The 17,045-nt window shown below is 41.0% G+C and overlaps 1 protein-coding gene across 2 annotated transcripts in view; it reads right to left on the bottom strand.

Annotated features, from left to right (window-relative positions):
- Positions 1-17,008, bottom strand: part of csgalnact1a (chondroitin sulfate N-acetylgalactosaminyltransferase 1a) — a 38,691-nt gene extending 21,683 nt beyond the window's left edge. Inside the window, exons 1-3 of one of the 2 annotated variants that reach the window (XM_037752838.1) lie at positions 16,869-17,008; positions 13,285-13,446; positions 261-1,515 (exon numbers count right to left, since the gene is read on the bottom strand). In XM_037752838.1, coding sequence (XP_037608766.1) covers positions 261-1,077 — 817 coding nt within the window. In that variant the 5' untranslated portion in view covers positions 1,078-1,515; positions 13,285-13,446; positions 16,869-17,008. Of the gene's footprint in view, positions 1-260; positions 1,516-13,271; positions 13,447-16,868 lie in introns of both variants that reach the window. The other variant, XM_037752839.1, reaches the window with a different exon arrangement.
- Positions 17,009-17,045: the final 37 nt, after the last annotated feature.

Consider the following 17,045-nt stretch of genomic DNA (forward strand, 5'->3'; position numbering starts at 1 on the left):
TTGATGAAATGTGACATAAATTGGTATTTCTGTTTTAATTTGTTTCTTTATTTATTTATCTTTGTATTAATTCCCTTATTTACTCCTCTGTTTAATTTTCCCTTTTATTCATTTATATATACATTTTTAAATTTATATATTTTTGTATTTTTAAAATGTTTTAATTTATTTATTATTTTCACATTTAGTTTTTATTTATTTTATGTGATGCAAATTAGTTCATAAACATGATTTCCTGGAGACATTTGATGTGTTCTCACCTTCTATGAAGTCAGATGGTGTGTACACTTTGCTTGTTTGAGTTTTTTCTGCTGCACTCCTGCTGTTTTGCTGGGACGATGGCGTGTTGAGGCTGTGCAGGCCCGCCTCCAGCACCTCCCCCAGCGCCTCCCTCTTGTCCTTCCTCACGGGCTTCTCCTCGGGGTGACGCGTCAGCCCCATCTCCAGCTGGTACACCCTCTGCAGGGTGAAACTCTCAAAGGGCACCACCGCGTACTCGCTGGGCAACCTAGTGCCGGCGGTCACCTCGGCCTTCGACAGCTGGCTCCGCAGGAAATCCTGGAGGTCGGCCTGCTGGCTCTTGGCTCCCTGAGTGTCTGCGAGACCACCTCCCTGTGCTCCAGCCCCAGCTTCCTGTCCCTCTGCTGGGCCCCCGTTGGCTCTCTTCAGGCTCTCCTGCACTCCTTTCAGCTGCTGGCTACGCTCCTGCAACGCCTCCTTCAGCTGAGCTATCTGCTTCTTCAAGGAGGAGATGTGGAGGCGGTGCTGCTCCTCGCGCTCTTGGAGGAGCACCTGATAAGACTGAGCACCTGGAGGTCCACCGCTTTGAGCAGGCCCAGGTCGGGCTCCTCCTGGCCCACCTGCTCCTGCTCCAATCCCCGGCCCCGTGCCCCCCAGGCTGGGGTGGTTGAGTCCAGCACGGGGGAGAGCGTGGCTCAGCGGAGGGTCATCAGAGTGCGGCGGACTGCAGGTCATCACGTAGAGGAGCGACAGGGAGCAGCAGAGGAGCACCAGCACGCCTCCAACACGGGAGACCCAAGCAAGCAGTCCACGCCGCAACATGGCTGCATGTAGCATCAAATCACACACACAGAAATATCATGTAACCTCACACACTGCAGCCACAATGATAAGAGTCCATTTGTGATTATGTTCCATCACCCAGCGAGGAGGCCGGCTACTTATCAGTATGAGGTCATTTCATCTGAATTAGGTCATTGCCTCTCCGCCGCCTGAGATTGTAACTAGTTTTGTCATTGGCAAAATGAACGTATGAGAAGAAACACTTTCTCCCTTTCTGACGGTCCAATTAGCTCCATGGTCAGCTAGACGACGCAGGCCCAAACATTGTTACATCATCTACCACTCATATGTGACTCATCTGTTTCGCTGACTCCCTCAGTCAGTCCATAACGTCCTCTTCACATCAGCCCAGATGAAGCAGGAGCAAAAATGCTGTGCTTAATGAGAAAGCAAATCCTCTGTGGTGAGCGGCGGTTTCCTCATGTTGGTTTCCTGACAAAGAAAACAGAAAAGAAAAAAAAAGGTTTGTGAGACAAACTCCATCCCATCAACATTACTTGTATCATTTAAAAGTCAGAAACATGCCAGACCACTTTGACATGTTAGTTTAGGATGGAAAAAAAACGGTTTAACTGCCTATGCCAAACTAAGCATTCCTTCAGGACCGCAATGTTGTCACTGATGTGTGAGAATATGAGGCAGAGTGCAGGGGTGTGTGCTGTACAGATGACAGCGTGTTATTGTGAGTGTGTTCAGTGGATACAGAGGAAAGCAACTGGGACACATCCATATATCTATATATATATATGCCTGCAGTGTATACACAGCGGGTGACTTAATGTGCCATACTGCTCTCTATTTGTTTATTTAACTTTTATTTAAACACAGTGTCTCTGGAGAAACATTATCTCTTCCTCCTTGCTTATTTAAAACCAATTCACTCATCATGAGGCTTTTTTTAATGTGGTGTTTGAATGACTGATACAAAGGCTCAATTAGTGGCTCCCATCCTGAGTGGATTTTGTTTTTTTTAGCCTTGGACGGAGCTGTAGCCTTATATTTAACGGACAGTATGAGAGTGGTTTACCTTTTCGGCAAATAAGCGTATATCACAAAATGTCAGACTATTGCTTTAAATATTAGACTACACCCAGTTGCATGTTAACATAGCTTGGCATAAAGACTGGAAACAAAGGTAAACAGCTAGCCTGGCTCTGTCCGAAGGTAACAACCTACACCTCTTCAAACACCTCTAAAGCTCACAAAATTCTTGTTAGTGTACAAAACGTTATGGATTTTGTTACATTTGATCAGATCCATGCTAAGCTGCTTAGGCTACCCCTGTTTCCAGTCTTTCAAGGCCTATGGAAAGGAAGCTGGGTCACGCATCATCCACGCATCTTGTCTTACAACACATGCGCAGTAAAATCTCGCCTGCACTCGCCGAAATTGAGCCAATCGCAACGCGCGACCGCAGCTTCCAGTTACACTGCGCATGCGTTATACCCCACACCTCAAGACCCGTGTCCGCCCGTGACCCAGCCTCCTTTCCATAGGCCTTGCAGTCTTTATGATAAGCTAAGCTAAACTAACCACCCCCTGGCTATAGCTCCATATTTAGTGTAGAGACGTGAGAGTGGGATCGACCTTCTCATCTAACTCTCAGTTAGAAACCAAATAAACATATTTCCCAAATGTTTTACATATTCTTGTAAAGGAATAAGAAAGAAAAATAATATTTCTGATTCATAACAAGTCTCAGTGTGTACCCCGCCTTTGCCCAATGTCAGCTGGGATCAGCTCCAGCCCCCCCGCAACCCTGAATAGGATAAGCGGTGACAGATAATGAATGGATGAATGATTCATAACATTGTTTTTCTTTCTTTTGCTTATATCTTGCGAAATACTTAAATCCCTTCAGGCCTCTATAAATCCTTCAAATGAATAAATCCAAGATGGAAAAAGAGTCACTTAATTTTAAGGCGTCCCAAGCCAAAAAAAATGTGATCATAATGTGATCATTAACAAATACAGCCACAAGAGGGTAGATGCTGTCTTCTATCCTCCACCAGTACATAAAAGGTGAATACATTAAGGTGTATTTGGCAGCGTGAATGTGAGTCTTGAGTATGCCTATACTATATATATGTTTTTGTGGGAAGGCGTTTCAGTGTTTGAGTTACAGTACATATCTGTAAATGTATCTCTGTGTATCAGCCTCTGTCTCTCTTGACTCCGCACACAGTCAGCTCTTTGACAGGGCAGCCTGAAGCCCAGTCCTAATGAAAGGATTAGTATGTGGCAGGAGTGAATACTGGACTGTGCTCTAACAGACGGCTGAATCAGGAGAGACAGGGCGTCTCTCCAGCAGGACCTCCGCTGCCCGACTTCGGAAATGTTTGAGGAGAGGGTGCTCGGGGGAAAAGTGGATGAGTGAGAGAGCTGGAGAGCAAAATATGGCTGCTGTGATGGAGTATCATCCTTTCACTTACAGGAAAATCTTCATGATGTCATTATATGAGTCCATAATGGTATCGCGTTAATGGTGTGGTGGCGGTAGTTTAATCACTTTCTTTGGTCGGTTCACAAGCGGCTCGTTAGCCTCGTATCCACGTGATCATAAGCTGGGAACATTTAAATAATTACATCACTTCTCCGAGATGACTTTGACTTTCCTAGTTTCATGGCTTCCTGTAACAAACTACACGTTGACGCCAGTGAACCAGAAGCCATTCAAACAAATTAAAGCATCCACTTAGTTCTGACATTGTGAAGGTCAATATGCCTTTTTATTAAGGCAACAAATGCACTACTTTGCATTTTTATCTACAGTAAGCCTCAGTTAGGAGCAGACTATAGCAACATGCTCATCTTCACACAATCAAAACACAAATATCACTTATAGTTATTAATTCTAAACGTATGATAAAAGTAATTTAACACATCTAACATATCTTTTATGCCAATCTGTCTCTAAATATACACATATAACATTATCAAATATCAATAATTATACAGTATGTTATTTCTTTTATCATTAATAAGTTGATTTTTTTATTTCGATTCATAATTTTGTCTGTAAAATATCAGAAAAATGCCCGTCACAAATTGCCTCAAGGTGATGGCTTCAAATTGCTCTTATTCACCCAAGGATATTCAATTATCTTATCTTATCTTATATTCAATTATATACAATAGAGAAATTCAGCAAATCCTTATATACTGTATGACTGGAACCAGTGAATGTTTTTCTTGATAAATGACATAAAGCTACAGCCAAAAGGTGATTATCTTAGCTTCACCAATTACACGTTATATGGGGGTTGTTTAATATGTACATAAACTGAAGTGTAAAAACTACAATTTGTGGATTTTGTTAGCTGTTTCCTCCGTATATTTAGCGTCAGATATGGGAGTAGCTTCTCACCTGAATTTTGGCAAGAAAACGAATAGGGATATTTACCAATATAATGAACTATTCTTTTAAAAAATAATTCATTATTGCTGTCAATTTATATTCTCTTGATCAAGTAATTGACAAAATATAATGTAAAACATGATACTGAAACAACAATGATGAATATCTGCATTTGACAGCGCTGTATATCTTCCCCTGTGACGCTGCTGAGATGTGTTACTTTCAGAAACAATCACCAAATGCGTCACAAACACAATAGAAGTACAGACCCTCTGTTGTTAAGTTACGAGAAAAAGTGTCATCGCTGAAAAGCAGCCGGTTTGACTGAGGTTTATGAGCAGCAGAGTCACAGTCAAACCACTGAGCCTCACTAGGAATGAATGAGTTGATTCAGTCCTGGTTATTTGACTCCCCGTGGGGATACAGGCATGGCTGCAACACACAGGAGCACTGGCTGCTAAATAATCATGTTTGATTTTATTGGTGCTGCGATGTTGAAACAGGCGTCTGTAATTTCCTGCTTTGTGTTACCGTACTTGTGCTCATGCTTATCTTTAAAGGACTTACTGAAAGAACATGTGTTTGATATGTGATATGTATATTTCATTTACACATCGTGTAAAACGAAATATTATGTATTTCCATTAAACCAAATTGTTTCCTTAGTGTTCCTTTAGTGTTTTTTAGCCACGCCAGCATCGCTCTAACAATGGTCAGTACAGTATTTTGGTCCAGATTGAGATATCTTAATAACTATTCAATAGATTGCCATGACATTTTCTACAAATATTCATGGTTCCCAGGGAATGAAACTTGATTACTATGGTGATCCCCTGACATTTCCTGTAGCACCACCAGCAGGTCAAAGTTTTCACCTACCCAGTGAAATATCTCAACATATAATTGCTGGATTGGCATTTTTTGAACAGACATTTGTGTTTCCCCAGAAGATTTATCCTTATGAATTTTGGCAATCCCCCAACTTTTTGTCTAACGACACCATGAGGTTCACATTTGTGGTTTTAAATGTGAAATTCTATTGCAATTTTGTACAGAAACCCACGTCACCCTCAGGGTGAACTATAATAACTTCTAACTTTTATCACCATCATCAGGACATTTTTTTAATTTGTCCACTTTAAGACCAAATGGCTGCAAAACTGCATTTGCAAATGTTAGCATGCATGCAACATGGTAAACATTATACTTGCTAAACATCAGCATGATGATCATTAAGCAGGCTGATGTTATCATTTAGCTATAGCCTCACAAACCATGACTACTAGCGACTGTGCAGCAGTTTCCCCGTGACAGTTTTCCACTTGAGTCACAATTTATTTCTGTGTTATTTGAACATTATGCAGAAAACTTTGTTGATGAGATACTTAAGCCTTACGTGAGTCAAGCTTTCCAGTAAACCCAGACTGAGAGGAAATGACATCATTCGAATGTGAGACTTTGCGTTTGACACCTTACCAACATCCTGCCCACAATTATTATTTTATCACTGTTTTACAATTTCAGTATCAGCAAATATTAACAGAAACAAAGAGTGATCCTGACATGACATCTAATAGTTCCCGTTTTGACTTCCCTCGCTTACTGTGAACCATGGTGTTTGGTTCAACCTTAACAGTTCCGGCACATCCTCTATCAAAGATCTCTTTGAACTGCATTTTCCGAAATCCACTTTGCATAACAGACCTAATAAATCTGCATGCAACATAAACGCTGTCGGGCTTGTTTACCAACACAGAAACAAGGCAGAGGATACATTTCCTCCACTTCCGGAGATGACATAACTGATAAATGTGTTTTCCCCCCTTATCACATATTTCATTCTCTCTGCTAGAAATAGAGATGCAGGGACGAGAGCGGGAGAGGGTCAGAGACAGAGAGATGAAATAAATGATTGGGCTGTCATGAAGGGAAAAAGAAAAAGAGAGGAGAAAGAGAATGATTAAGTATTTTGGTGGCCAGAGATGTTTCCAAAACAGAGCTCTGCAGCATCTGGTTCAGCCTACGAAATCACTTCCTCCCCTCCTGCTGCAGAGCTTCCTGCCCATGGGGCATTAGTGTGTGTGTGCTTCAATTAGTGTGCATCTATGTGGGAATATGTGTGTGTCTGTGCTATTTGCAGAAATAATATTAACGTTACGCTCTTAACACCTGTTAGAAGTGCTGTTTATCTTTGTGAAAATAAGGAAAAAATAGGGTGTGAGAAAAAAGGAGCTGCGGGAGTTTGCCGTCGGAAAACAGAAAGAATGAATTTCTTCTCTGCCTCATCTCTGGTTGTCGGTCACACTAGTACAGTAAAATCACACAGAGGTGACAGGTTCAGTCTCCTCTCTGTACTACAGCCTTCACAGGTCAACCTTTAAATGTCTGAGGCATTTGAGAAGCAACCTTGTGACCCTCTCTCATCATGACAAATGGAGCATCTCAGCCCTGCTGTCGGGTTTAAAGCGCCTGCTGGAATTTAATATATTCAAGATATGAAGAATAATGTATGCACTGAGACCACTGTACAGTATATGTTCTCTTCAAAAGGAAGACACACTTTGCAGATGCATTAATTGGATTTGAGTGGGTATGTGAAAACAAACCACAGGACCAAAAACCACAGAGAAGATATATCTGCTTTAAAGGATCTTATCAGTGTGTTTGCATGTTTTAGCTCTTTAACTGCAAATTCGACATAAAATCTTAAAAGCATGTTTCCTTCTGTTCCTGAGAGCCATTGTTTTCCATTCATTTCTGCAAAGAAAATCTATTAGCAAACGTGTTTGAGTTGTATAATCCATCACAGTGAACATCCAATCTGCATTAATGTTTGCCAAAGTTACATAATCATTGCAAGGTTAATCAGTTTAAAGGGGCACTCTATTGATTTAGAGTTTCGCACTTGAGAGAGAAAAATTAAAATAGGAATACAAGATTTAAAGTTGTGCATACCTCTAGCAAAGTCATTTCCACTGAAAACCTTCTGCACACCACGATCTCTGCAACAGTTAGCACAGCGGACAAAACCACATAAATACGGCGGCTGCGTGGAATAGCCTCATATTCAGTAATGAGCCGGGTTGGACTTCATATCACAATGTGAATTAAAGAAATAATTAATGCATGACACAGCCTGATCATGTACTATAAATCTGCCTAGTGTTGTGGTGGTGCTAGAGAAATACGAGGCTGAACTATAAATCATGAAATGACTCTCTTATCATGATATCTTACAAAAAGTTATTCCTAATTTTTTGTTTTCCTATGAATGTCCAGCAACACGTAACGCACGTGTCTTTTCCGCCCGTTACATGCATACAGTCTTTTCAAAATAAACTTCCGTCTTCACAGGAAACAACTTGGTCAGGTTTACGCAACAAAACGACTTGGTTAGGTTTAGGAAAAGATCGTGCCTTGGGTTAAAATATCTCTGGAAGTGGCACAACTTAAGTACGGAAGTTATGTGACAAACAAATCCATGTTGACTTCTGGTTTCACACGGGGAACACCGGTCTCCAGGGCAAAAGCCTGGTGTTTTTTGACCCACACATCCACCCCGACCTCCTTTTTATGCGGCGTTTGTCGCTTTTTATATTTCCTGGTACACGATTATGTGGATTACACACAATGACTGATTCTGTGGGATATATATATACGACTCACAGTACATTACTTTTCATAGGTATTGCTACGAATGGTGTATGAGAACAGCCGGAAATCAAGATATCCTGACTATGAGTCACTATAAGTGGTCAAGCTCCAAAAACACTCAATCCTAAAGCGACCAAAAGCGTTTCTTTGTGAGCCCATCCCTGACTGATAAACGGTCTTTCAAACTCCATTCCCACCCAGATTGTAACACTGGCTTTTTGTTTTAAACGCGTAGACTGTAAACCCAAGCTGAGATAACCCTGGATGACATCATTATAGATAACGCAACCAGAGACATGACACAACTGTTTCCATAGGCTGAGAAGTACTCGACAACGATGAGTAAACTCATTTCGATGTGTAAAATTAAAGGAGTTCCCCTTTAAGAGTCGACTGATTTGTCTGCACGTTACCTCACAATAATTTAACTTTGACAAAAATGAATGCAGACTTGATATTAAAACTAAAACATGAGAGAAACTGCTAAGAGATTTTCATATTGTACAGTAACTAATGGAAACCAATGGATGCCTAAAGCAAAGTATGCTCAGTTTTCTTAATCGCAGCGGTTTGCACAATGATTATCTGTAAAGGACTAAAACATGCAGAACCACTGTTATGGTCACAGTTCTCATCCAAACACATGTTTATATGAGAGTGCGTGGATGCATTAATCTTTTAAACAGCACCCTCTCCTCCCACACACATCCGCTCTCTCTAAGTAAGTGGCCTCTGTGATCATCACAAACAACCTTATAAACCGCAGGACCATGCATGTTTAAACTCTGCTCCATACTGTCTGTCTTATGTCTCTCTATCCCGTCTCCCTATAGCCTCTGGCGGGTTGTGTATTTGTAACAGGTCAAGGATGTTAACGCGTTTATGTGCATGCTGGCCTCAGTGAATGTCAGGGCTTCTTCTCCCTCAGACAGCTCTGTCTAAACCTGCCCTGCAGCTATCTCACTGTCAAAATGAGGAATGTCCTCTAGGGAGGGAAACGAGGAGAGGAGGAAAAGAGGAGAAGTGAGGAGAGATTAATTAAGATAAATTTTAAAATGAGTGGGGGGAAAAAAGAAAAGCTATGCCCACAGATTACTTGGGGTAACTATTAAGTGGATCAGATACATGGTGTGGGAGGAGAAAATGAAGAAGTCAGTCTAAAGTGAGCATGTGGGAGGAGAAGGAGGGAGAGAGGAGCAGAGAAAGGTTCCTTTGATGTCTCTTGTCCCCTCAGGTGATTCACCCTCCCAGTCATTAGGGGCCGGTTTCCCCGGAACCTTCCTGTCGACGTGCCATCTGGAGGGCCCTTAAAAAAACCCACATTACACTCCTTTACTTCACTACAAGCGACCCGTGTTAACATTCACCACCCTCCTCCTCCTCATCCTCCTCCCTCCTCCCTTCTCCCTTTCTCTGCGTTGGTCCTCAAAGTGTTCCCATTTCTTCTCAGTTGGGTTAGATGGTATCAGATGAAATTTTAATGGGCCCCATGGGGAAAATGGGTCATTGCAACAGCAGCGAATGTACAATAGAAAAGATAGATAGATAGATGTATAGATGTATAGATAGATAGATAGATAGATAGATAGATAGATAGATAGATAGATAGATAGACAATTTATCGATAATGAATATAATCTTCAATGTAGAGCTGAAAGATTAATCAATTAGTTGTCAACTATTAATTTAATGCCAACTATTTTCCTTATCAAGTAATCGGTTTGAGTATTTTTTTAAGAAAAAAGGTCAAAATTCTCCAATTCCAGCTTCTTAAATGTGAATATTTTCTGGTGTCTTTACTCCTCTATGACAGTAAACTGAATATATTTGAGTTGTGGACAACTGATAGACATTTTTCACCATTTTCTGACATTTTATAGACCAAACAACTAATCGATTAATCGAGTAAATAATCAACAGATTAATCGACAATGGAAATAATCGTTAGTTGCAGCCCCACTTCAGTGCTACTGTACATTTTGATGTGTATGACAAAGTTTTGAAAAAGTTAAAAGACAAAACTGGAAATGGAACAAACAAACAAAAAACAGGCAGCCTGTATAAGATAAACTACGATGGGCGTATTTTGCTAGTCACCACCCAAAATCACATTTTATTTTTCCTTTATAGGAAGAAAAAAAGGGAGGGATTTTGAAGTAACATTTTCCAAAATAAATTAATTTCTTAACGCAGGGACACAGGATTAGAACTTTGAAAACGTATTTTTCATTTCACTGTACCTTTAAGGGATTCTTATAAAAAAATGTATTCATGGCACACCTTGAAGTGTATTAAAGTGATAGTTTGGGTGTTTTGAAGTGGGGTTGTATGAGGTACTTATCCACAGTCAGTGTATAACCTACAGTGGATGACGGTCGGCGTGCCCCAAGCATCGAGAAACAGGCAGGAGTACCGACACTGGAGCAAAGCAATACAGTGCTGTGGACGGGGACGGCAGAAAAATGTATTTTAGTCACCTAAAAGAAAGGCCCACCTAAAAAAATCAACATCTGTTTAAGTGTACGCTACATTTAGAATATTTTCACAGCTTTATCTTGCCGTCGGACAGCCCTTTCCTTCTCCTTTCTGACGGGGAACTGAAAGTGAGACTTATGTATTCTCTCTCTAAAACCAGCAGGCTCAGATGACAAAAACAGTATAGATACGTTTGACTTTCAGTTCAGTTAGCCGTCGGAAAATATTCTAAATGTAACGTACACTTGAACGGATATCGATTTTTTTTATGTGGGTCTTTCTTTAAGGTGGCTAAAATACGTTTTGCTGGCGTCCCCGTCCACAGCAGTACATTGCTTTGCTCCGGTGTCGGTGCTCCTGCCTGTTTCTCGATGCTAGGGGCATCCCGACCGTCATCTACTGTAGATAATACACCTACTATGGATAAGTACCTCATACAACCCCGCTTCAAAACACCCGAACTATCACTTTAAGGTAAAAAAAAAGACTATTACTAGGCCTAAATATTGTTGGTTGGGCTATACATTCAATACACCCGAATTTAAGCTCATCACAGATATATCGGTGTATATGTTGTCCGATGAATAACAAGAGGAAGTGGCTTTAAAACTCCAGTCTGTCTGTCTTTATATCAGGAATATGACAATGGGCTTTGTTAGCGTTTAAAGACAGAACATGTAAGCCATCATAAACAGTCACTCTGTTCTCCATCCAAAATGAACAGCAGGGAACACAAACATTGATTTCAGTGCCTGTAGGAGTCCAAAAAAACAGATTGATCTACTCCATGAACCAATAACATGACAGCCACCACCCAATCCTACCATGTGCTATATATATCTGTGCACAGAAGGGGAAATTGGTGGGCACTCCCTATGTTCAGTAAAACACAATGAAAAACCACATTAGAAGTCTGACAGGGCACAGCTCATCTCTGCGTAATTATGGTGCAACATAATAAATTGTAGTTTGTACAGTAAGACCCTCCCTGCAGTGCCACATGCTTCATAGTAGCTGACACTCGTTTTACAAGTGGAAATCTAGCTGATAATAAGTTGACAACATAAATGAATCCAGTGCGTCCACAAAATCTGTTCATTTCAGCCTAACACCTGCAACACACCATCATAATTGCACGTCATCATCACCTTTGCAACATTCTCGCCACTCTAGTGCATCATTATCCGTTCGGCAAATGAGTTGTGAAAGACGTTGGCAAGTGAAGTTCAGTGAGAACCAGAGCTCATTACTTCCCTCTTTTCTCTCTGGACAGTTAACTGCCACACAGATATTACGACCAGGCTTGAACTGTGGCATTTCTCAACTGTGGTGTCTTTGCATGCAAAACAACAGGTATTGTTTACGGCAATATACTCCAGCTCCACCTCTGCTACTGTTGATAATGTATTCTGGTTTACGTGAGTGAAACTGACAGCCGGAGCCTAGAGGCAATAAACCCTTCAGTGCCATCCATAAGCTCTCCATTCAATTTAATCGATTTTTTATAAACCGGCATTATCTAACTGAGCAAGGGCAACTGTAATATCATCAGAGGTAATTTGTCAATACGCTGCTGTGTGGGGACGTTACATCAGCAGCATTGAAATGTCCTGCAAGATTCCTGTTATCTGATCTGTGAAACATGAGAGTACATGCAGTCTGCACAACACACACACACATCAGCAGCATTGAAATGTCCTGCAGACTCATAGACGTGCACTGAACACACATGTAGGACACACGCATCAAATAAAAGGGGGCAACTTTATCTTCCATGTCATCAAGTATCACATCAATGTTTCCAGTTAATCACTCATATATAGGGTAAAGGCACATTCACCCTGAGCATATACAGCATGTGCACGCTCTCTCCAGTCTTTCTCTTCACTGCTTGCTAAACAAGCACAAATCCCACATAATCTCCACTTTCATTCTTCCAATATGAGAAAAACAACTCTGCCAGCATGCAAACCAAATATTTCAGGGTGCTAGGTGCCTGTTGGTGAGTGCACTAAGCAGGATTAGAACCATTTTCCCTGATAAAAACCTCCAGCTCGCTCTCGCTCAGTATGCTGTGTATAGCCTATACTGTGTTGCATGTGTATGTGTGTGAGTGTGTGTGATGCAGAAAAAGAAGCCTGCACTTTCATTGAGTGCATGTAATTTTATTATCTGGGTCTACCCACTCCAAATTATTGTGGGCGGCTTTTTTTTTTTTTTTGAATTCCTCCATGTGATTTTGCTTTCAGATCTAAAAACATGACTCACAGATTGATAAACCTGGCTGGTTTTTAATAATCATATCTGCCAATTTCATTCATATTAAACATATATCAGAAAAGTGTGTGGATGAATAAAAAGCTCTCTCAGTGAAAACAAGCAACTTAACCACACAGAAAAGCACCTTATGTTCACATTTTAGGCATTTTTTTAACCAGTGTTTGCTTTCATAGACAAAATCTGTCCATTATAGAAAAATAATGACTTGATTGAATCACAGTTTATAGCTGTTTTTTTTTCACAATTGCTCATGAAAAGTTGCTGGATATGTCCTATACATACAGCAAACTTAACATTGAGCAGGGTGAGCATGATGACACAAACTCATCATCACTATTAATATTTTGTGATTATTGTTTTTTACATTATGGCTATATAGGCATTGTTATACACATCTGTAATTTACAGTGTTAACTCTCACCTGGCCAACTTACCTCTTGTTCCAGCAGTCCATCTTGTTGCTTCAGTCCATCTTGGTGTGAAGGTTTGTGTTTGTGTCCCGTCCTCTCTGCAGCCCTCCACCGGTCTACAGCAGACACATGCGGAGTGCAGGAGCGGCTGTGTGTGAGCGCTTCTACCGCCGAGGAGTGTGAAGCCTGCAGGAGAGAAGAGGAACACCGGAACACGAGGAGCGCTACCTTCAAAATAAAAGGAATATACTGGATTCTGAAATATTCGAAATTTAACACATTTTATCCTGGTTAAAGGGACTATTTGTAACTTTCAGAATTGCTTGTTCATAGCGACACCTGTGGCCGTTAAGTCAACGAAAGTCAGCGTCGGGCTCGTGCTTGCTCGCTCTAAATAGACGTGATCGAGCATCGTTCAAAACAGTGAGGCGACACACGTCAGCTAAAACCACAATATCACTCTATAGTTCAGCTGCTTGGCAGTAATGTTAGCTGACCAGACGAAGGTCTCTCCATGAATCAATGATGATCCTAGTGTTGGCTTTTCCTGCTTCAGCCTCCCGACCGCGGCCGGAGGGAACAGGGGAGACACCGGCACCCGGTCGGAGACGATAACGCTTCTCACTGCAGAGCCCAGTCACTTCACAAGACACGAGAAACCTCTATTGGTGTGGAGGAGCTGCAGCATTTATTTCTGCACAAACGTCCACTGTACATTCACTAGATCAGGGGTGCACACACTTTTTCAGCATGCGAGCTACTTATAAAATGACCAAGTCAAAATGATCTACCTACTATAAAAATGCAAAACATATATTTATTTATAAATATATTGAGTATTCTTTATATGTACAATATATGTTGGTGTACCTTGCATAACTGCATGAACCCATATTGTACAATATAACTCTGTACATTTTTTGTCATTACCTTACTCTGATGACTTGCACTGAATGGAATCAGCCAGGGATGCATAGTCCGGACAGTAGCTGCTGATAGCCAGCGTCAAGCACACTTCCAAATGATCATCAGTCAAGGTGGAACGGTATTTAGACTTAATAATCTTCATGTGGGAAAAGGCTGACTCGCATAAATAAGTGGAGCCGAATAATGCAGTCAAGGAGGTAGCACATTTCCTCATGTTGAGGTACTTTTCCTCTGTGAGTAAGTTCCAGAACTGTCCATGAGCCCTGGACTGAAGCTGAATGTCAGCTCGTAGTGTCAAAATCTCATCCTCCACTCCAGATGAGTTCAGGTGAAACAGTGTTGCAATTTGTTGGCTGACGTCTATTTTAAAAAAAAAAAAATTTATTTTTTTTTTTTTTTTTTTTTTTTAATGCCATGCGATCTACCCACACTACCTTTGCGATCGACCGGTAGATCGCGATCGACGTATTGGGCACCCCTGCACTAGATATTCTCAGAGCTACTAACTCTTCTGCAGTGTGTAGTGAGCGCACATGCACGGGAGGTGGAGCAAAAGAGTGAGAACAAGCGCGGTGATGATGGTGAAGGCAAGCAGGCAGAGGAGCAGAGGAGCAGAGACTCCGGCCCTGGAGACCAAAGCTACGGTCTCCCCCGCGTCCTCCGACCGCGGCCAACACTGTTTACAAAACGGGCTTCACTAGATATAACTTTGCGGTTTTGGTGCCTCCGTGTAGTTTGTGTTGGAGTCTCGTCCGAACAGCATAGCCACACGCGAGCACGCAATGGGACACCGACCCGGATTGATTTATACGTGTAAGAAGTTACAAACAGTCCCTTTAAGTATTCTTTTTGAACTGTGATCTGACCTTATTCTCCAGTTAGTCTTGTGATGAATTTGGAAAGTTTAGATATATAACAAGTCTTTTATCAACAAATAGGCGTCTTATTTTTGAAGGATTTGAGCGGTAGTTCTGTGTATTAACGTGGTGGACTTGACAGTAGCTCTCTCTCTCTGTGAAGAGTCCAGCTCTCCTCCTCCCTCCCTCCCTGCTCTGCTCTGCTCTCACATATAAAGACAGCCTTGTTAGTTGATTCAAGACACCGTTACAGCGGCAGGAAACACTACAGCCTTTCATTCTTAAAGCCAACAAGAAGTCCTACTGACTCCAATTAATGTGAAGTCCACATAAAGATCCACCTTAATCTAAACTGAGAGGTCCTCTGGCTGGCTGGGCTCTCAATCAAGCAGCAGACAGTTAATTACCCTTATTAGCATTACACAGAGGTGGGAGTAGTTCTTACATACTTATTATAGGTAAAAGTAGCAATAGCCTACCACAGTGCAATACTATATAAAAAGTAAAAGTAAGTAAAAGTACAACAGTTTCACCATTTCAGAATAATTTATAGGCCTATATTGGATTATAATCATCACTTTAATGGTGCAGCTGGTAAAGGTGGGGTTATTATTGTAGGCCTATGTTGTGAATTCCCCCCCCCCAGAGACCATTAATGTCTTATCTCAATAAATTATAATTTATTTCTTGATTGCATTTGGTATTATAAATCTGAATCTGCCCTAACTAAAGTTATTCAATAATGCAGTGGAGTAAAAGGTAAAATATTTAGGAGTGGAAATGGAAATACTCAAGTACACGTACCTCAAAATTGTACTTAACTGCAGTACTTGAGTAAATGTACTCAACGCTGCCATTACAGGACACACAATTCGCCTATATTTACTCTCATACGTCACATTATATGTATAGTATAATTTGGTGCCACTTTTTAATAAGCCCCCCTGAATGAAGCGTTGGGATGAAATTGTATTCAAGTGTAAGACACCTTTACAGGACATCATTGTTTACTGTATAACAGCGAACAGCTTCCTATGCTGGTCACAAATCTGTCTAGAGCAACAATGATTAGTCAATCAATTGATTAAACGATCAGCAGAATATTAACTAGCCTAAATTATTAGTTACAAATTAGAACAACTTGTAATTGATGGTTCACATCCATGTTTTTGGTCTATAGAGCCAGAATAACAAGTGTAATTTTGACCTTTGACCTCACATCATGACACACTAATATGATAATGCAATAACACACACATCAGGATAATGTAACTTCTATTTGGACCTATAATAAGATAGACAGACCAATGTGATATGAGGAAAAACTGTACATGGATATGTGAAGCAGCACTCAGTCCTATATGACCAGATTATGACAGACCAAAAGAGCATTAAAGATCCCATCCAATCACATTTAAAACATATAATAATAACACTCTCCTTTGAATAATAACTGTCCTAAATGTAGGTAAAATTGAGAAAATTCAAACACCGCCATATTCTCATATATGACAAGATAGTGACCCCACATGGTAGACTGTGAAAGTGCAACTTCCACAAAAGTGCACCAGAGGAATAATGATTCAAAGTAGATCAATAAAGATCAGTTCAGTCGGTCATAGGTTGTCATTTGGAGGCCTCATTTTCAATCTCTCTCCTTTACTTTGAGGAGTTGCATCATTCTATTCAGTGATATAGACTGTGAGATGTCAGAAGTCCTCTGAGACTTGTGATGAAGAGGCGGCATAAATACACTTGAACCGACCCGAGGAGAAGCACCATCTCCAGCTGAATTTATTCCTGAATGAAGCCCACGAGCGTTACCTGGTGCGACACAGTGTTCTTTGAAGAGTTGCAGCATTGGATATTACAAAGCAGACAGGTACTGGAGGGACTGGCCTGTGCAGACTCATCATAATGTCATCATGCCTGTTGGATGTTTTATGTACAAAGTGATGACAGCAGTGTCAAGGGGGGGGGAAGGCAATTAGGAGAAGGATG

The sequence above is a fragment of the Sebastes umbrosus genome, chromosome 19, assembly GCF_015220745.1.
Source record: "Sebastes umbrosus isolate fSebUmb1 chromosome 19, fSebUmb1.pri, whole genome shotgun sequence".
NCBI lineage: Eukaryota > Metazoa > Chordata > Actinopteri > Perciformes > Sebastidae > Sebastes > Sebastes umbrosus.